Source organism: Artemia sp. Qi Xiang Cuo, chromosome 11 (assembly GCF_049724085.1).
Source record: "Artemia sp. Qi Xiang Cuo chromosome 11, ASM4972408v1, whole genome shotgun sequence".
Taxonomy (NCBI): domain Eukaryota; kingdom Metazoa; phylum Arthropoda; class Branchiopoda; order Anostraca; family Artemiidae; genus Artemia; species Artemia sp. Qi Xiang Cuo.
The window spans coordinates 42,026,097-42,048,527 of NC_142804.1; the positions used below are offsets into that span (position 1 = coordinate 42,026,097).

A 22,431-nucleotide genomic window follows, 5' to 3' on the forward strand; every position below is an offset into this window, starting at 1 on the left:
GACACTCTTTTTGGGTCTTTTCAGGGCTCTCTGAAGAGTAAGATGCAATAAAAATTTCTTTTAAAATGCTACTTGATCCAGATCTATATTAATTGATGACATTAATTGATATTGACTTTCTAAATTGGTATTTCTAACACTTTAAACCCTTTTGACCAGGGGAATCGAAATTTTGATCATTTTTAGCGGAAATGTAAAGGTCATAGAATATTTCATCATTTAAGAGTCTTTAATGGATATGAGGGAAATAGGGACACCTGCGGAAAACATGTTCAAGGGGTTGCTTAACGAAAATGACGAACAAATAAATGTGATTAGAAAACAAGTGAAAGTGGGAATTGCAACAGCTAAGGCAAAACGCATGGAATGAACAACAGAAAGAATCACATTGAAATGCCAAAAAAAAATTAGAACAGCAATCTGTGGTTAGAAACTGGAAAAAACATTTTTGGTATCCATGACGTCTTATGAAATAACATATGATTATGCGTGAATCTAAACGGCGACAGCATAAGGCATGAAAAAAAAATATTTGAAGTAACGATGAATGAAAATAAACGACAAAATCTACAATTGGAAGACAAGTGACAGCAATGATCACATCGAATCGTAAATGAAGTCTCTGCTTAGAATAGAAGCAACAGTAAAAATCACTACGAATCCCGGAAGAGTACAAATAAAAGATAAAATGTATGATTCAGTGAAGGATTAAAAGGAAGAAGGAATTGAAATTCACGCCGAAATTTCTTAGTTCAATTGAAATTGCTGATTTAACACCTCGTGACTTAAAACTGAAGAATAACGCAATGATTATGCCAAATCCGTTTTCCGTTTGAAATAAACCGTTTCCATCGGGGTCATCGTTACAGTTTCTGAACTATATGGCTCAAGTTCTGGAGCTTGCAGGTTGCCAAAAAATGAACTATTATCATAAAACTTTTTAATATTAACCTCGGTATTCCGATGACGAACTAAGCAGCTGATTTAAAATAATTTGGCAGATTCAGGCCTATGCTATGCTGTTACGATTCCGACACGGATTACTGAGAGTACATATCCACTTATCGACAACATATTCAGCTCTCTGCTCCCAGAGCTAAGATAAGCTAAGATCACAAAAAGCTAAGATAAAGTCACGAATCAACCCCATGATACCGATTATACGCTTAACAGATGAAAATTCAAAAATTTTAAAACAGGAATTAGAGCAATCAAACTGGGATACAATAATGAAGATTCAAAAAGTAAATGAAGCATTTGAATCATTTCACATTTCACTCGACGTTTTTGGACGTATACAAAAGATGTTCAGCGAGAGATCCGAGAACTAATAAACGACAAAAAGACCAGCCAATCAGCCCCTGGATGAAAGATGGTCTTTTGGCCTGTAAGGACAAAAAAAAACCTTTGGGGAGATTCTAGACCCCATCCAAGCCTAGCACGGCTAAAAAGGTACTGGAAATTCTTTCGGACATTGTTACAAAGAGCAAATCGTGGCTACCTGCATCAAAACCTGACGGACAGTGCGAGGGATGGTCGGAAAGTTTTTCAAATTATATGAATAAATTATGTACTCGTCGCGCCTCCTGACACATTCCTACTATTGTTAAGAAGATTTTTTTAGACCAAGTCACTCCTTACTTAAGTTCGTTACCAGGAACTGTGATAGTGTAATTTTGAATTATATTAGCGTTGTTGTCTCATAGATCAGTTTCCATTAAATAATTTATTTTGGTATCAAGGATTTGCTCCTGGGATAAATCCTAAAACAAAGAAAGTCCTAGCTCACAACTGATTCGATGCAAGAGCACGCTAAATTTTGACTCCGTTCAAAAAGGAGGTAACTCCTGATTTTGACCAGAATCGAGGAACTGAAAATAAAAAACGCAAGGATTTTTCAGTTTAGTTTTTATTTACAATTATTTTCTGGAAATCAAGAAGAGATACAAAATTCACCATTTAGCTGTACTAGAAAATACAATCTATGCTCAACACGGGGCCAATATTAGATGGTCCTTAGAGAAATGCTCTTTTGGGAAATAGAACAATTTCATTTTGTTTCCTGTTTATACTTTCTAGTGGGCTTGACAAAAAAGTATCTTTTTTTTTCAGAAAAGCTAATTGAAATTTTGTACAGTTTAGTGAAGCAATACTTCTTTTTCACAATCCTCATACCGAGAAAATTTTCAGAATTTTCATATCATAGATCGCCATTTAAAATTAAGACACAAGCAGTGCTTCCTTACAACTAAAAAAAACAAAAAAAGTACTGTATACTAATTTTATCAAAACTGTTAATCTTTAGTATTAGATGTAAAACAATTTAGGATTTAAAATGTTTTTGAATTATAATTTCAAACATTACATCAAGGTTTACATAGTTTGTAATGCTAAAACTTGTAAATTTCTGTTACTGTGATTAAGAGTAATTTGTTCTGACAGTCCATTGATATGCTCCTTGGAAATCATTATTTTGTTTTCTATTTTTAGGAAGGCTCTGACTCAAATTTTAAATAAAAAATAAGTCACGCTTAAAGGTGAATGATAAGACACTATTTGTTTGGAATGTCTGAGAAACCAGTAGTTCGTGATTAGTTGATTTATTAAGTGTGAAAATGAAGCAGAATTACCTGTACTTGGTTTTTCTACCCTTTGGTTTTTGTCAAAATCTGGTTATATCCGATGATTTTGAGAATTTAGACAATTCAAATAATATTTGGGTTGATAATGGTGACTGGGAAATCACAGACGCTACTGAGTTTGTACCTGTATGGAAAACAATGACGCTAAAGTTCAAAGATACAAACGAGGAAGTTAAAAGCAGAAGTTTGTGTACCAAGCAAGTTATTGATAGTTTCAATTGTCTTTTTCTGCGGCTTGAAGCCAAAATACCTTCTAATGCATTTACGAATTCAGACAGACTGAAAATTGAAATCATAGATTCAGTCAATGGAAGCAGAGTTGTCCTACGCTCATTTGGTAGTACACCACTTTTAAGCTGGTTAAATTTTACCATGGAGTCTGAAAATATACCTTTGAGACAATATCAAGTAAGAGACATTGATGCAGATATTTTCATAATATTCCTTTTCTTAGAAATTCCTGAAAATATTCATTAATTGACTTTCGAATCTGGAACTAACAACTCATAACTTAATGATATAGAGTTCAACTACAAATAAATAATTTGCTAAGCTTACGGTGTAAGACAGAAACCCAATAAGAAAAGGAATTCGAGTCCTCATTCAGTGTTTTATCCAGATAGAATCACTGTTGTCGCAACCTTGTCTCCGTCCTTCTCTTAATGGGGCCATATGTAGCCCATGGTTCTATGGAAAAGTACGCTGATTCTTTTGGTATACATGATTTTTTGGTTAATTTGTTATCAATAGTTATTTCATAGTTCAAAATAAAGTCAGTTTGTAGAAAACCCAAAAATGTGAAATATGTGAAGTAATAAATGCATGCGAAAAATATTTTGGAACATAAATTTTGTTCAGCATGATTAATGTGTGCGAAATTTTCCTTTTCCCTCTTTTCCAATTAAGAAATATTAGATTATAACGTAAAATTATTCACGTAAGGTCATAAAAGTCACAATAAAATTGGTGACTTTTAATTTAATTACACTACTTTAAAAATGCCTTTGTTCTCATCACTGTTTTCTTCTTTTACAACGGCTTCTTTCGAATGCAAACAAAAGTCAATTGGTATAACAATCAAAACCTCCGATTCAAAGAGCCTAAAGAGTTATCAATAAATCAAAAATTATGCTTTTGCGTATTGAATTTGATAAAGGACTTTGCTGGTTCGGTTTCATCAGCAACGCCAACTCCTATCCCGTGAGATGCAGATTCCATTCTCCGAGACAGTTGCGCAACATACACTGAGATGGTACGACCACCTCTTCCAATTGTCAGGAAAAACACCCCTGTTGCATCGTCTATGACTTCAACCCCATGGCCACTGGCTGGAAACGACCACATGGTCGTCCAAAAACAAAATGGTCCGATAGTCTACATCAATTCCTAAGCAAGGCAAAAATAAGACCTGAAGATGCACCCGCAAGAATTTAAGACCGGGTTTAGCCTACTGGAAAAGAATGGTAACTGCTATCTCGACACTGGCACCAAGTCGGCAGGAGAATTAAATTCAAGTAATTCAGGTTTGAGGGTTGATAACCGCATATTTTTGTGACAATTTTCTCGACACGAAACATTTGTGACAATGAAACTAGTTCAAGATAATGAATAAACCTGTTTTTTCACTATTTTCTTCCTTATAAATTTATTCCTTTAAAACTTATAGAAAAATGTGATAGGCAATGCAGAACTTTAGATTCATGCAATCTGTTTCATTTTTAATAAAGCACAAATGACACCATACGCTTATGGAGTGGCTTGGGCGAGAGCATACTACATATGTGTGAGATAATATTGGTTCATTTAAAGTTTAATGAAATTTTTCGTTTCACCTTTACTCGTTTCGGTTTCAATTTTTCATTCACACTAATGTTTGATAGTTTATATTCTGCATACTTTTTTGGTATTTCATCTCTGACAAAGCGGTTTATTAGGAGCTTAAAATGAAACGAGGGTTCAATTAAAATCTTCTTTCCCATGCCCTGTGTTACCAAGATTTTATTATTTTTTGCATGGCTTATCTATTACCTTATTTATTTTGCACTTTTTGGAAGTTATGTCCCCCACCCCATTTTTGAAAAATAGGATGCTCAATAGAAAAATTTAACTATACAAACAAAGATACATTATTCTGTTAATGCTGGAGTGCCACTCTTGTAATTCAAACTATTTCCCAGGTTTCCATGTGACTTATTTTGCAAAGAGACACACTACCCCACTAAGAGCAGGGCGTACATTCTGAAATTTTGCATACTTTTCAATACTTTTTTGGCATGCTTTACAATTTGTGATTCCCTACCACAAAAATGTTGACATTCCTCTTGAAATAAATATTCAATGGGCACGCCCGAGTCCCTACCAAAGCATTTTTTTTTTTTTTTTCTGAATACAATATTCTGCGGAAAAAAAGCGTAAGTTTAACTGTAAAATAAGAAACGCTATTTTTTAAATACTGAGGCTACAACCCAATCAGTTATTTCAAAATGATATACAGGTTTAATATCAGGAACAACCTGTCAACTAGACCCTTCAATAATTTTTGTTTAAACCCCTATTATGATTTACATTGTTAAATTTATATTTTATTCTTAGTTCTGTGTAACCGGGAATTATTCTACATTGAGACAGGAAATCCTCGTTTCCAGACTATATGCCATATTTACGAAAGAAGAAATTGGACCAACAGGAACATTTACTGCGTCATCAACATCTATAACAGCATCATCAATATATTCAGGCACAACTCATTCATCAAGAACACCTGAAGGGACAATAACTACCACCATGTCCGGTAATTTCACGCTTTTTTTATTTTTTTTAACTTGTCTTAGCAAATCTTTTTTTATTTTTAACTTACCTTAGCAATAACCATAAGTTCTCAGGCTGTAGGGTATTCAGTTATCACCTGAGGGGCCAATTTTGAAAAGGAAAACAAAAAAAAGCTACATCTATGCTTTAAAAAAATCTTCCAAGTTAGCATTGAAAGCAAAAAACATTGAGAAGTTGAACCAGTAAGATCACAACCTAAGAAAACCAATGGCTTAAGTTAAAGCTGTACTTAGGTCGTCCACAATAAATTCTGTTGTGTCGTTTTCTTAATGAACTTATAATTTTCTTTACAGTATCTCTTGAACACTTTGTTTAAAAAAGGAGGTATATTAATGTTTGTTTTCCTAGAAAGTCATACGTGGGGGTCTTAATAAGACTCTTAAAAGGGTCAATAGAACTTTCAATTTCCAATCAAATGAGCCACATTTTGTTAGATGTTGTATTCAAGACTTTTATTTGGCTTACTTCTCGAAATGAGATATTTCTATATCACCACCTCATCATATCGCCATCGAAAACCTAAGTGCTGCTCTGGGACACAAAGGGGTAAAAATCGATTGCTCCTCGCAAAAATCAGTATGTTGTCTAAAACAAAACAGGTATTTGTATTAGCTAACCTCGCCATAGACCTAAGCCCCATTTCTACCTCAAAAGCCATAGTGGGCATTAGTAGAAAGTGTCCAGTCATCACATAGTCAAGCTAGATTGTGTGTGTATTTCCAATATAATATTATAAATGTGTAAGAGGCTCGACTGTCCCTTGTTGAATATTGCGAAAGTGATTTTAGTGCACAAAAAAATAAATAAATAAGAGTCATCAGTCAATGCTCTGGGTATTGATTTGAGATGGATTATGGATTCTGGAATGGATATTGAGAGATAAAAATCCATCAAGAAATTCTGAAAAGTATTTGCTTTTATTTGAGGAAACTTTTCTTCGTTTGTTGAATTTCTGTTCATATACAAATAATATAATGCAGGCTATCAGGGCACCTACTGAAAATGTTAAAGAGTGCGGGGCGAAGGGGGGCAGACACAAGAATAATAGTACTTGGGGGCACTGGAGGGCTTTTAGGATACATTTTCTTATGAATCAATTTATTTTTAAAAACACTTAGAAATAGATTTTCGAATTAAAAGAGTAACTGACTTTATGAGCAAAATGAAACAGAACTCAGAAAATTTTGAACGGTGTGGATTCCTAGCAAAGGGATTCGATCGTTTACTCTGTAATATACTAAATTATTTTGCTTTGATTGGATAAGTATATTAAATGGAAATGTCTCTTGATTTATTTTGTGTATCAAGTTTAAACTCTCATTGGAGTTTAAGGGGGGTAATGAACTACATCCAAATGTACTACATGTATCTTGCGAAATTGGTGTAAAAAACGGATAGTTAAGGGTATTAAGATGATACTTCTCAGGAACGGGTAAGGGTTCTAAGTTTTAACTTCCAAGGAATGTTGGGGATGACGTTAAAACAGGTCAAAATCTTTATTTTCTGAACTCAGAAAATATTTCCTTCAAGACGCGAATAGCTTATTATGACCTTTATTATTTTTTTGAGCGTTTAATTGTTTTAAGCTCAAAGTTTTTGACGAAAAATTTTAAAACGAACAAATATAACAAAATTATATCCCAGGCTGCTCTTCCAAAAAGGCATATTTATGAATATGAATACAGAGGGTTTTTTTTTAGGAGAAGAGACTGTTCCAGTGTCAGGCTGTCTTAGTGCATTCACATCTACTTATGGCAAGGACCAACCACCAACCGTTCTGAAAATCACTTAAGGCCTCTTTAATTAGAAAAGCCTCATTGCAGTCCATTCCGCAATTCAAATTTATTAATAAGGAATAATGTTTACTTTAGTTAAAGACAAAAGAAAAACTTTTATTGTCTTCAAACAATTCATGGCAATGAACCAGTTCATGGTAAGGAGCGATACGGCTCAATAGTAACCAACACTCTAAAAAACAGAATTTTGATATCAATAAATACATCAAAAGAATTGACTTATTGTTCTGATTCCAAATATATAAAGTTCATTAAGGTTAGTGTTACCCATAAAAGGGTACGAGCCTGAAAATTTTCGTGATTTTTGAAAAAGGGGGAAAACACCCCCTAAAAGTCCATGAATTTTAATGAAAACCATATCATCAGATTCGGCGTTTCAGAGAACCATACTGTAGAGGTGTCAAGCTCCTATCAGCAAAACTGTCCAATTTTGTATTTTTTGTCCGAAGTAAGATTACGGATGCGTGTTTTTTTGTTTTTTTATTTCTTGCAATTTCTTATACATATTCCATCTTTTAATTACATATGCCTATGTCTCTTCATTCAAAGCATTCAACGACACAAATGGCTAAGCCCATAAACAAGACTGTATGAAGTGGGGGGAGGTTAGTCAGTTTCAACCCCATCCCCAAAATATTTTCCGACTCGTAAAAACGTATTAAAAATAGATATAAACAAATTTTCTATACACTTTTGAATTTTTTTCTAGCCCCCTTCTGAAAAATACCCCTCCAGAACCAAATACAGGATACGGCCTTGCCTATAAGCAAAATCGTCATCAGAGGTAACGCTATAGTGTTGCCTGTAGTAAAGGCCATGAGCCTCCAATGTTTTATTACTTTTTTTCCTGAGGTACTTCATATGGAAGGGGTGGTCGTATAAACTTCGGAGGGGGCTCATTCGATTTGAAATTGGAAGTTTTAGTGCCCTTTTTAAGAATCAAACGTGATCGGAGAACAACTAGCCCTTCTTCCAAAATGCATCCGATAAAATTTTAAGATAGCTATTTTGTTGAAAATAAATCAAACATCAGATAATGAAAAATCCGGGGTTGAAACAGCCTCTCAGAGCCGGGGGGCAAGTGTTTTAAGTTGTGCCCCTGGGGATTGCAAGGTTTTAATGTAAGGGTTGGTCGTATAAGCTTCAGATGTGGCTCATTTGATTGGAAATTGAAAGTTCTATTTACCCTTTTAAGAGTCAAAAGTGACTGGAGGGCATCCACCCCCTCCCCCCCCACCCTATTTTCTCCAAATACATCTAATCAAAATTTTGAGACAGCCAGTTTATTTCAAGCAGTCCAACGATCAGATAACACAAACTTTGGGGTAAACATAATCCCCCAGAGCCCGCGGGAAGGGTTGTAAATTATGCCCGGGGGCATATATGGTTCTTATGGAAAAGGTGGTCGTATAAACTTCAGAGGAGGCATATTTCATTGGAAATTGAAAGTTCTATTTCATTTTTCAAGAGTCAAAAGAGATCAGAAGGGGACTACCTCCCCCCCCATACACCTTTTTCCCCCAAACACCTTTTTCCCCCAAACCCATCCGATAAAAATTATGAGATAATAATTTTGTAAAACGTAGTTCAAACATCAGATAACAAAAACTCCAGGGTTAAAACACCCCCTCCCCTCGATCCCGGGGGCAAGCGTTTTAAGTTATGCCCGTGGCATGTAAGGTTTTTTATGTAAGGGGTGGTCATATAAGCTTCAGAGGTGGCTCATTTAATTGGAAATTGAAAGTTCTAGTTTTCTCTTTAAGAGTCAAAAGTGATCAGAGAGCATCTACGCCCCCCCCCACCCTCTTTTCCCTAAATGTATCCAATCGAAATTTGAGATAGCCAGTTTTTTTGAAAAATTTCTTCGATCAGATAACAAAACTTTGGGGTTAACAGCCCTCTCCCAGAGCCCGGGGAAGGGTTGTAACTTATTCCCCGGGGGCATATAAGGTTTATATGGAAGAGATAAAGTTCGGAGGGGACTCAAACGACTTGAAATTGAAAGTTCTAGTTCCCTTTTTAAGAGTTCAAAGTGATTAGTCTGCAATTAACCCCCCCCCCCCCTCACCAACCATCTTTTTTAAGATAATCACGATTTAATTATTAAGATAATCATTTTGTCCAAAATAGACCAAAGATTAAATAATAAAACCTCCAGAACTTACATAACACCCCCCCCCTAGCCTGGCAGTAAGTATTGTAAATTATGCCCCGGGGTATGTAAATTTGTTTTTGGAAGGGATGGTCGTATAAGCTTCGGAGGGTGCTCAATCTATTAGAAATTGAAAGCTCCAGTTCCTTTTTTAAGAGAGTAAAGGGACTGGAGGGAAACTAGCCCCGCCCTGCCTTCTTTACCCCAATTCAATCTCAAGGGTCAACACAAGGGTCAACAAAAACTCAAGGGTCAACACAAACCCCATAGTCCGGGGATAAGTGTTGTATGTTATGGCTTTGGGGCATATAAGGTTTTTATGCGAGGATTTTTAAAATAGTTCAAAGATCCGATAAGCCCAAACCCTACCCCAACGAAAAAAAAAACTATGGGAACTCATCCCTAGCTCTCCATGGCCCGACCCCCCCCCCCTAAAAAAACAAAAACAAACAAAAGCTTATTAACGATATTTTATTCCTAAACTTATGGAAGGTGACCCCTGGTCCTCCATGGTCCAATTTCCCTCCCCCTAAAAAACTTATCAATGATAAATCGTGGGAGCTGATCCCTAGCCCTCCCTCCGTGTCCCAACTCCCCCCCCCCCTAAAAAATTGTATTTTATTCCAAAAATCTTTGGAACTGACCCCTGGCTCTCCTTCCATGGTTAACACCCCCTAAAAAAAACTTATAAACGATATTTTATTCCAAAATTTAAGGGAGTTAACCCCTGGCCCTCCCTCAATGGCCCAACCCTCCCTAAGAAACTTAATAACGATATTTGGTTTTAAAAATCATGGGAGCTGACCCCCGGCCTCCTTCCGTTGTCTAATCCCCCCTCCCCCCCCCCAAAAAAAAACAACTTATTAACAATATTGTATTCCAAAATAATGGAAAATGACCCCTGCCCTCCCTCCATGGCCTGAATCCCCTCCCCCTAAAAATACTATTTAGCGATATTTTATTCCAAAAATCAGGAGAGTTTTTTTTTCGTTTTAATCGTGATTTTTATATTGAATTTAATCTTTAATAGTTTTAAGATTTATTTATTTATTTATATTAGTACCTGTTGTACGTTTTTTAGCTAAAATTTCCGTTCGTTTCAGGTTTCATTTATTCCTTAATAGTAATTTTAGGTCGTTTTGAGTTTGAGTTATTGTAGGTTTGTATTTTTTCTGATCTTAGGTTTAATATGGCCTTAACATTTCTTTAAAAAAATTAAGGATGTTATTTTGATATATATATATATATATATATATATATATATATATATATATATATATATATATATATATATATATATATATATATATATATATATATATATATATATATATATATATATATATATATATATATATATATATATATATATATATATATATATATATATATATATATATATATATATATATATATATATATATATATATATATATATATATATATATATAGATGTTTCCCTCTAATTTCTCAGAAGCGACCTGTAATTTACAACTTTATCACCAGAGCTGTTCCTGAAATGTTGTAGGTATGGTGTTTAGGTAGCCTGGGTTCCCATAATGTGTTCTGATTTAGAGCTTATGTACAAAAAGGGTTTGGCAGATCAGAGACAAAAGCGGTTTAGCCTCTTTCCCCTCCTCTGACACAAAATCTTCTTAAGCGATTAAATTTTCTTAACTCCTTATCCCTCCTTCTCGTCAAATGAGAATTTCTGAGACTTTGCTGTATCTGCAACGCTCAGCTCCATCTTCTAAGCCATTCCTAAGCTACTGTAGTTATAACATTTAACATTTATAACATATAAAGATGTGAGCAAACTCAGTATTTTACCGTTTACCTCCACCCTCTCCCTGAATTCAAAATTTGAGGTTCGTTCGACTCATTCACATCCCCCAATACTCCATGCAAGCTTCAAATCAACCCTCTATGCAATTTCCAAGACATTATAAATGTCTTAATAACTCGGGTGCGTATAATGTATTTCGATTTATCGAGTAGCCCTGTCGTTTCCAGACTACATCTTGGGAAACTCTGGAACTCTTGGGCTAGTAAATGATCTTTAAGAGCTTCTAACAGATCGAACGACCAAGACCAAATGCGGCCGTCTTTTTCACTAAATTTCATTTGTGAACAGTGATCAATTTGTATAATTTAGTGGCATTAGCCCCAGAGGCTTTAAGGGTGTTGATGACTCTGAGAGCCATAGGGGTTATCTAAAAATTCTGAAATTAGATCATAGACATCACTTTCCATCCCTTTTGATCTTCAAAAAGCGTGTTAGAACCTTCAATTTTCCAGCGAATGAACCTGCATTTCGAAGTTTTACGGTCAACCCATCCATCTGATGAAGGGGTCGGGTAAAAAATCTTTTTAGCCCATTTTAGACCTTTTGTTGGCCCCCTTTTTAAATACTTCTCATTTTATTTTGGATTGTTCTCCACTTAAGGTTTCGAGGATATGGCTGTTGAACTGACTAGGAAAAAATCTTTTGGCCCATTTTTGTTCCGTTTCTGGAGGAAGGGGCTGTACCCAAAAATAGTGTAATAATTAGGTCCTTGTTGGCAGAAGAGTTTATGGCTTTAAGTATCAAGCTGACCAGGGACAGCAAATTTTTGCTCCGTTTCTATTCCTTTCCTCCCGTTCCGACAACAAAAAATGTGCAAATTTTGACCGTAAAATTTTTGACTTACTTGACACTCACGAATAAATTCCTTCCATTTTTTCATGAGACAATTAGCAATTTGCATCATTTCTGACTTTTGACCAAGTAATTGGGGGGGGGGGGGACATATAATCCAAATTTATTGCACCATTTGACTATTCTAAACGAAATAGCTTCACAAAACTGACACCTTAGGTCAAATGTTTGCCATGATCCAAAGGCAAAGCTGGGTTTCTCAAATTTGTGTTGCATTTTAATATAATTTCTCGTAACTTCCTTGTAAATTTCTTCTCTTTTTGGTTCAAATTGTTGATGCTGTTGTTTTTACTGAGTAAATGAAACACGAACTCCGTACCTAAAATACTAAAATTTTGATCAATATTTTTATTTTTCTTTACAGCCTTGCCTACGACAGCAGAGACAGGAACACCAGAACAACCTCCGCAGAGCTCTAGCGTTCCCATTGGTCTGGGGATTTCTATCCTTGTTTTGAGTGTAATCACCATATTTTTGGTGGTAGTAATTATATTGACATTAAGAAGAGAGCAAAATAAATTAGAAGCGATGATAGAAACCATTAATAGAAATCAGAAGAACGAAGAAATCATTAATAGAAACCAGAAGAATGAAGAGCTTGGTGAGCCCTTCCGTCAAGTAGCCCCGTATGAAACGACAGTACCTGTTTGTTATTCTAACCAAGCTCACTTAGCCTAAACAGACCATATCATTTCTGATACTAGGAACAGAAATCACTTGAGTGATCTTTGCTGACTTAAATCACAAACAAGGTCCAGAAACTCTACTCCAATTTATAAGATTAATATTGTACTCTCTTTACCTTTTCTTGTACAAAAATTAGAATAAGAATAAAATCTTTTGTAACTCCCGCTGACTCCACAGTCAAAACCGTAGTTGAGAGGAATGTTTTCGTTGGTCAAGATTATATAGCCTTATCAGACACAAAATGATGTAGAAAACGGTTTAAAAGTATTGAACATGCCTGATGTGTTTTTTTTTTTAAATACTGTGTTAAGTGCAATAAATTAAGGACAATGTTCAACTTTTCCACTTTTAGTGCAACCAGCTTACCTCTGTTGTGCTTAGGATAACCCCCGGCAATGCCAAAATTCATATTTTAAGTTTTACGCAGGATTCCTAATATTTTTGATTTGAGAAATGTAATTGACTGGTAGAAATCAATTATTGGATGTGCTAAAAACAATATCTTTATAGAGGGAACTGAAAATATACAGTTCACAACAAAACTTTTTTTTATAGAAAAGTTAAAACTTGCTCAATTTCAACGAAAATTTAGAGTTAATTTTTTATCTTGGAAGTTTCAACATACAATTTTTCTGCTTACCAAGAAGATATTTCCAGAAGGCAACACTTTTTAGCAGCCCGAAGGAGATATTTGTTGTTCAAACTTTGTCTTCGCTTAAGTGTATAAATAGCAAACCAAGATCTGTTGAGAGTACTAGACAGAGCTTCGGAGTGACCTATGAATCTTTGAAAATTACTTTTGAATCCTTCTTCCCGAAAAATCACACACCACTAGTGCTTTAAAGCACTTAAGGAGCTTATCAAAGTGTATTCCATCTTCAGTGGCGCATTTAAACATAGTTGTATACAAATCTCCACCTTTTTGGGATTTGAGTTATCTAATGTTAATCTCGAATATAGAGAGGAAGGAGAAACTTGGCTTTTAAAACAGCAAAAGATACTCATTTGCCCACGTTTTGAAGTCTTTGGGGGATTATATACTATCACCATAAGTGTAAAAAGTGAAGATCGGTTATTTCGCTGGTTTTTCTTCTTATATGTTACTCCATTGTACTGTTGAGTAGAAAAGATAATAAACATCTCCCAGAAACAGTTTCTGCAGGCCACTCAGCTTCGGTGGTGATTAATGTATTGTGTTATGGAATTTTTGCGTTTGCTTTTATGAGTAGTTATTTATGAATAAATTATATTTTTTGACAACCTAAGACGTTTCTTCAGCGGTCACAATGGATATTTATCAGAGATCCCAATTAGAAGTAGCAGTTTCTTGAGACTCATGTTAGGGCGAACAAAAGTAGCTGAGGAGCTTAGCAGTTCTATTGGTTAACAGAAATGTTGTATCTCGCTTAGAAATGACCTAAAGCTTCAAAAAAAAATGTTTTCTCAAAATACGTGAGGAGTGCCTGTAGTCAGGTACACATTGCCATAGATATGGCATTCAGACACGTCTTTTATTCCTAGAACAAAGGTATAGATAGAAGTGCATTAAAGCTTAGCTGATTACAAATCTAAAAAAGACGTCTTTTTTTAGGTGATGGGGTAGTTTTAACGCTGCTTATACATTCAACTTTCATGCTATTGTTCACTAACCCATTTCATATTTCATAAAGAAAGTAGCGTTAGCTCACACCCAAACGGTATTATTGCGAATGTGGAAGCCTTGCTGTGGAAGTTTTTTATCATATACAGTTAGTAGCACTGAGATATATTATTGCATCTTCTGAAAGCTTATTGACACACAAGCCTCTTTCCTGATGCCCCGACAAATATTGTTTGCTAACAATTTTACTAGTAATCCCTTTCGCATCAATCAACAAAGCATGTTATTTACCACTGGAAATAATTGTTGGTCAATTTTAACAGAAGTGTTCAATAAAGAAACATTGCACCAAAGAAGAATGACTCGTTTCTACGGTAGAACTGTCTGCAGAACATCAATGACTTCTGCTAATTTTAATAGTTAGAAGATTCTTTGGCTTGTTTCCTACAGTCAGAGACAGGTGCTTGGAAAGTTTTGTTTTGTCAAACAACCTCCAAATTCAGATCTTCTCGTGTAGTTTCAAACTTTACAATGTTATTTAGAGCTGTAAATTCCTAATAAAACTGTCAAATCCAAGCCTGAAAATAATTTCAAAATGCTAGCACAAGTCACGAGGTTCCAGTAAGTGTATGTCGGTAGTTTCGATTTATCTAACTTATGAAAACATGTTCCTCTCAGTTTAATTATGTTTAAGAGATTATTTCATTATTTTGGTTGATTTGATATTATGAACAACTAAAGAATATGATCAAAACGACAACTTCTTTCACAATTCAACCCTTCACCCTTAAATTGAAGATTGCAAAAAAAATTTGACAGTTTGGGTTAGTGACGGATACAGGGGGGACAACGGGGGTGCGCGCCCCTTATCCTAGTCTAAAGTATTGCAAATTACTTAATTAACGCAAGTTCGCATTAATTAAACTTGCTCCTAACGCAAGCTTATCGAATCAACCTATTTTGCCCCCTACCTAAGAAAACCATGTATCCACCCTTGGTTTATGTGGCCCCAAACCACCATGAAACAGAGATCAGCACCCCCGATAGGGACCGTAAAGTCCCTTGGAGCGCTCTTTATATGTCTAGCCAATTGCATAAATGTTAGAGCCTACCCTAATCTGTAAAAATCTAATACAAAATCTAGCATAAAATTGTACGCTGAGCTTAGGTTATTCAAAAATATAAGCTAAAACGATTAAAATTAGCCAATTTCTTAAGAAATTAAAACAAGCCGTAAATTAGAGTTAACCAAAGAGGATAGGTGGCCCCAAAAACTCAAGAAACGAAGATCAATACCACATGTAGGGAATCTATGGTCCACTAATGTGTTCCATACCATCAGCACAAAGTTCAAAAGAAAAGGTTTTCGCTATGTCTAGGAACTTGCAGAAAAATAGGAGGATACGCTAACTTGTAAGAATCAAAACCTAAAACTAGGCGCAAAAATGTACATTAAACTTGGATTAATCAAAAATACAGTTGTTGTAGTCGTAGTAATAGTAGTAACAGTGGTAGAAATAGCAGCAGTAGTGATTGTAGCAGTAAGCACAGTGTGCCTTTTGGCTAGTTCAAAATTCCTCTCAACAGGCCCTGAAAGTGTCAATTTAATGCTCTAAGCTGTTCCCGGGATGTGGCCTATACATCCTCTTAGAAATTTGACTGCACAGAGTGTATATTGATTTAGTTCACCATCCTCTTAAATATTCCTTGAGAGTTCCAACTTAGTATCCTCAGCCTCAGAAAAAGTGGCAGTCGTAAGAAATAGTAGCAGTCGTAACAGTAGCAATGGTGGTAAGATGTATGTAGTGCCTTTTAGTTAGTTCAATGTCCCCCCTACTAGGCCCTGAAAGTTTCATCTCAAAACTCTAATCCTTTTCTAAAAATTTCCATAATTCTGAAGATATTGCTTGTTTGCCCTCTTCAACATCTCTATGCATATAGTTTGTTTTTATTTAATTGAATCTCCCCCTAAGCTCTCTGAAAATTTCACCTTAATACCATTATCCTCACTAGTTGCAGGAATCGTAGTAGTAGTAGTAGTATGCACATAGTGCCTTTTGCTTAGTTCAAATTCTGCCTCAACATACTATGAAACTTCAAACTTATTAACCAAACCGTTCCTGAGACATTGCTCGTACAATTTTAACAATCTGAAAGCTAATTGTTTGTTTCGATTCAGTTCAACAACCCCCTAAACATTTTCCAAAGGCTTCATATTAATAATTTTAGCTTCAGTAGTAGCCATAGTTGTAGTAGTAGCTTTAGAATTAGTAGCAGCATGCACATAACTCCTTTTGTTTTTTTTCAACATCCCCCTCTAAACACACTGAGAAATTCAGCTTATTTCCGTATAAAGAACCTGGGATATTGCTTATACATGCTTTTGACAATCTGCATGCACACAACATGTTTTGATCCAGTTCTCATCGCTTCTCAATATTCTTTGATATTTTCACCTTCATACTTAGCTTTAGCTGCAGCTGTATCCACTTTAGTAGTAGAAGGAGCATTACTACTACTACTAGAACAAATTCTAATTTTAAAAATATTGATGTCCTTGACTTTTCAAACAGTGTCCATAAGCAATTTTTTTGTATTTCAAGTTAGCTATTCTGAAATATTTTTTTTTCATTTTATGTATGTTTGCTTAAGCTGTCATGATAAGCAATTTGCTATGATAGATGGACGATGATAAATAGTGAAAGAATCACTATTATTATCTATTTTTTTGGAAGAAGCTATAATATAAATTTCAAATAAATAAACTTAAATCACACTAAAATATGATTGATAAGAGAGTATTTTTTTGAAATCTTTAAGAAACCAATAGGCTAGTCTGCGAATAATTGATTTGCGAAGTGAGAAAATGAGGCATGATTGTTTGATTTTCTTTTCATCCTTAGGTTTTTGTGAATGTCTGACTATATTTGATGATTTTGAAACTTTACAGGATTCAAAATGCATTTGAGTTGATTATGTTAACTGGGAAATTACAAACAAAACTTAATTTGTATATGAATGGAAAACAATGACTTTAAAGTTCAAGGACACAAACGATGAAGTCAAAAGCCAAAGTGTATGCAAAAAGCAAATTATGTATACTTTCAACTGCCTCTTTCTGCGAGTTGAAGTCAAAATAACCTCCTCTATTTTTTACAACCTCGGATAGATTAAAAGTTGAAGTTATTTATTCATTCAATAGAATCAATGTTGTCCTGCATTCATTTGGTGATACAAGGTTCAGCTGGTTGAATTATAACATGTATTATGAAAATATTCTATTGAGACAATATCAAGAAAGAAATAATTACGTATTTTTTAATATTAACGTCACATTCGTAAGATTACTTTTTTTTAAATACTAATAAGTGCAAACTGAGTTTAGTATTCTTTATTCCCTGTAAGGAGGCATTATTTTCGTGTAAATTTGGTAATTTAATTTCAGTAAAAGATGGAATCCCCTTTGCTCCAACATATCAGAAGTAAACCGACTATTTCGAATTACGAAATTTTGTAACTCGATTTGAGTAAAATCTGGAATCCCGATTGTTCCAACAGATCAGAAGTAAACTGACTATTTTAAATTAGTTTAATTATGAAAATCCCTTTTCTATTTGTACACAATCATAAATCTTGAAAAGACATTTCTTTCTTTAAGAATTGAACGACAATTGAACCCATAATAGGTATTTGAAGACCCAATCTAGACTAGTTTTGTATAAGACAGAGAGGAATGTCCTAAGTGTTACGGCATTTCAAGCTTGAGAATCAAGGCCTCGAAATACTGGAGAAAATCTTCTTTTTAACAAAAAGGTTGGTGATTGGCTAAAAGGACGGGGGAAAGCTCACTAAGCCAATCAAGTACCAAATTGAATAAAATATACGGATCACAACCAAATCGGGTTAGTTTTGCCTCACAAGCTAGGAACTGATTAAGTGAATTTCTTTTTAACTAGCAAAAAAAGCTACCACTAGCCTCTATAAATTTCATTTGAATATAACACTTAAATAATGTATTAAAACTTCTGAAACACTTCTGTCGTTTGGTCCAAATAAAATACCCTATTTGATTTCTAGCTATTTTCCCTATAGCTAGGGAAAAGGGGGAATGGGGAAAAGGGTATTTTCTGTCTAGGGGAATTCAATCAAGGGTTTTCCCTGTTGAAGATAAAGTTTATCAAAGGTCCAAGGAACACTAGTTCTTTTTATAAGATCTAATTACACGTAAAAACTAGTAGCAGTCGTAAAAGTAGCAATAGTGGTAAGATGTATGTAGTGCCTTTTGGTTAGTTCAACGTCCCCCCTACTAGGCCCTGAAAGTTTCGGCTCAAAACTCTAATCCTTTTCTAAAAATTTCCATAGTTCTGAAGATATTGTTTGTCTACCCTCTTCAACATCTCTATGCATATAATCTGTTTTTATGTAATTGAATCTCCCCCTAAGCTCTCTTTGAAAGATTTACCTTAATACCATGAGCCTCACTAGCTGCAGTGACTGTAGCAGTATTAGTAGTAGTAGTATGCAAATAGTGCCTGTTACTTAGTTCAAAATCTGCCTCAACATACTCTGAAATTTTCAACATATTGATCAAACCTGTTCCTGATACATTGCTGGTACGATTTTAACAATCTGAAAGCTAATTGTTTGTTTTGATTTATTTCAACAACCCCCTAAACATTCTCCAAAGGCTTCATATTAATAATTTTAGCTTCAGTAGTAGCAATAGTTATAGTAGTAATTTTAGAATTAGTAGCAGCATGCACATAACACCTTTTGTTTTTTTCAACATCCCCCTCCAAACACACTGAGAAATTCAACTTATTTCCGTATAAAGAACCTTGGGCATTGCTTATACATGCTTTTGACAATCTGCATGCACACAACATGTTTTGATCCAGTTCATCATCGCTTTTCAATATTCTTTGATATTTTACCTTCATACTTAGTTTTAGTTGTAGCTGTATTCACATTAGTAGTAGGAGGAGCAGTACTACTACTGCTAGAACAAATTCTAATTTTAAAAATATGGATGTCCTTGAATTTTCAAACAGTGTCCATAAGCATTTTTTTGTATTCCAAGTTAGCTATTTCGAAATATTTTTTTCATTTTATGTATGTTTCCTTAAGTTGTCATGGTAAGCAATTTTCTATGATAGATGGACGATGATAAATAGTGTAAGAATCACTATTACTATCTAATTTTTGGAAGAAACAATAGTATTAATTTCAAATAAAATAGACTTAAATCACACTAGAAGATGATAGGTAATACAGTATTTGTTTGAAATCTTTAAGAAACCAGTAGGCTAGTCTGCGAATAATTGATCTGCGAAGTGAGAAAATGAGGCATGATTGTGGGATTTTCATCTTATCCTTAGGTTTTTGTGAATGTCTGACTATATTCGATGATTTTGAAACTTTACAGAATTCAAAATATATTTGAGCTGATTATGGTAACTTGGAAATTACAAACAAAAATTAATTTGTATCTGAATGGAAAACAAGGACTTTAAAGTTCAAGGACACGAGCGATGAAGTCAAAAGCTGAAGTGTGTGCACAAAGCAAATTATTGATAATTTCAAGTGCCTCTTTCTGCGAGTTGAAATCAAAATAACTTCCTCTATTTTTTACAACTTCGGATAAATTAAAAGTTGAAGTTATTGATTCATTCAGTAGAATCAATGCTGTCCTGCATTCATTTGGTGAAACAAGGTTCAGCTGGTTAAATTATACCATGGACTATGAAAATATTCTATAAGTAGAAACTGCGTTTAGTATTCTTTAGTCCCTGTAAGGAGGCCTTGTTTCCGTGTAAATTTGGTAACTTAATTTCAGTAAAAGTTGGAATCCCCTTTGCTCCAACATATCAGAAGTAAACAGACTAGTTCGAATTAGCTTAATTGTGCAAATACCTTCTCTTTGTATACACAGTCATTTTTGTGTCTATAATAGGGCTTCTTTCTATGGGACTTATATTCAAAAATTTAGGAAAATTATAGACAGATTAACGAGAACAAAAGTCTTGGGGGTTCTATATAGAAGTAGTACAAGAAGAAATTGAGTTACAATGATTCTTAGTAAATTTGTGTTTCCTTTTGTGTTCCCTTTTAAAACAAAAATTATACTAAGATTTTAAGTGGGGGAGATTGTAAGACGACCTTATTTTTGTGTAAATTTGGTAACTCGATTTGAGTAAAATCTCGAATCCCCATTGTTCCAACAGATCAGAAGTAAACCGACTATTTCAAATCAGTTTAATTTTGAAAATCCCTTTTCTATTTGTACACAATCATAAATCTTGAAAAGACATTTCTTTCTTTAAGCATTGAACGACACTTGAACCCATAACAAGTATTTGAAGACCCAATGTAAACCAGTTTTGAATAAAACAGAGAGGAATGTCCTAAGTGTTATGGCATTTGAAGCTTCAGAATCAACGCCTCGAAATACTGGAAAAAACTTCTTTTTAACAAAAAGGATGGTGATAGGCTGAAAGGACGGGGGAAAGCTCTCTAAGCAAATCAAGTACCAAATTGAATAAAATGTACGGATCACAAACAAATTGGGGTTGTTTTGCCTCAAAAGCTAGGAACTGAGTAAGTGAATTTTTTTTAACTAGGATAAAAACCTACCGATAGCCTGTATAAATTTCCTTTGAATATAACACTTAAATAAAGTAGTAAAACGTCTAAAACACTTCGGTCACTTGGTCTGAATCAAAGATCCCATTTGAATTAAATTAATACGTTGGTGATTGGTTTCGTAGTTCCTGTTGTAAAAAGAGTTCCAGCTTAGTATCCTTAGCCGCAGAAAAAGGGGTAGTCGTAAAAAGTAGTAGCAGTCATTTAGTAGCAATAGTGGTAAGATGTATATAGTGCCTTTTGGTTAGTTCAATTTCCCCCCTACTAAGCCCTGAAAGTTTCAGCTCAAAACTCTAATCCTTTTCTAAAAATTTCCATAATTCTGAAGATATTGTTTGTTTGCCCTCTTCAACATCTCTATGCATATAGTTTGTTTTTATTTAATTGAATCTCCCCCTAAGCTCTCTTTGAAGGTTTTACCTTAATACCATTATCCTCACTAGCTGCAGTAATTGTAGCAGTATTAGTAGTAGTATTATGCAAATAGTACCTGTTGCTTAGTTCAAAATCTGCCTCAACATACTCTGAAATTTTCAACTTATTAATCAAACCTGTTCTTGATACATTGCTGGTACAATTCTGACAATCTCAAAGCTAATTGTTTGTTTTGATTTAGTTCAACAACCCCTTAAACATTTTCCAAAGGCTTCATATTAATAATTTTAGCTTCAGTTGTAGCAATAGTTGTAGTAGTAGTTTTAGAATTAGTAGCAGCATGCAAATAACACCTTTTGTTTTTTTTCAACATCCCCCTCTAAACACACCGAGAAATTCAACTTATTTCCATATAAAGAACCTGGGGCATTGCTTATATATGCTTTTGACAATCTGTATGCACACAACATGTTTTGATCCAGTTCATCATCGCTTCTCAATATTATTCGATATTTTCACCTTCATACTTAGCTTTAGCTGTAGCTGAATTCACATTAGTAGTAGGAGGAGCAGTACTACTACTACTAGAACAAATTCTAATTTTAAAAATATTGATGTCCTTGACTTTTCAAACAGTGTCCATAAGCAATTTGTTTTGTGTTCCAAGTTAGCTATTCCGAAATATTTTTTTCATTTTATGTATATCTGCTTAAGCTGTCATGATAAGCGATTTGCTATGATAGATAGACGATGATAAATAGTGAAAGAATCACTATTATTATCTATTTTTTAGAAGAAGCTATAATATAAATTTCAAATAAATAAACTTAAATCACACTAGCAGATGATTGATAAGACAGTGTTTGTTTGAAATCTTTAAGAAACCAGTAGGCTAGTCTAGGAATAATTGATTTGCGATGTGAGAAAATGAGGCATGATTGTGTGATTTTCTTTTCATCCTTAGGTTTTTGTGAATGTTTGACTATATTCGATGATTTTGAAACTTTACA

General features: G+C 34.4%; 1 protein-coding gene across 1 annotated transcript; it reads left to right on the plus strand.

Annotated features, from left to right (window-relative positions):
• The first annotated feature begins 2,565 nt into the window (after positions 1-2,565).
• LOC148946987 (uncharacterized) lies at positions 2,566-14,051 on the plus strand. Its single transcript, XM_089097222.1, has 3 exons — positions 2,566-3,050; positions 5,235-5,433; positions 12,482-14,051. The coding sequence occupies exons 1-3, from the start codon at positions 2,616-2,618 to the stop codon at positions 12,793-12,795; spliced, it is 948 nt and encodes a 315-aa protein (XP_088953348.1). The 5' UTR covers positions 2,566-2,615; the 3' UTR covers positions 12,796-14,051.
• The last annotated feature ends 8,380 nt before the right edge of the window (positions 14,052-22,431 follow it).

Excerpts from the sequence above, each read along its gene's own strand:
- LOC148946987 (XM_089097222.1), top strand. The coding sequence starts at position 2,616 with ATGAAGCAGAATTACCTGTACTTGGTTTTTCTACCCTTTGGTTTTTGT. Across the intron at positions 3,051-5,234 it reads TACCTTTGAGACAATATCAA|TTCTGTGTAACCGGGAATTA; the intron begins GTAAGAGACATT and ends TTTTATTCTTAG. Across the intron at positions 5,434-12,481 it reads AATAACTACCACCATGTCCG|CCTTGCCTACGACAGCAGAG; the intron begins GTAATTTCACGC and ends TTTTCTTTACAG.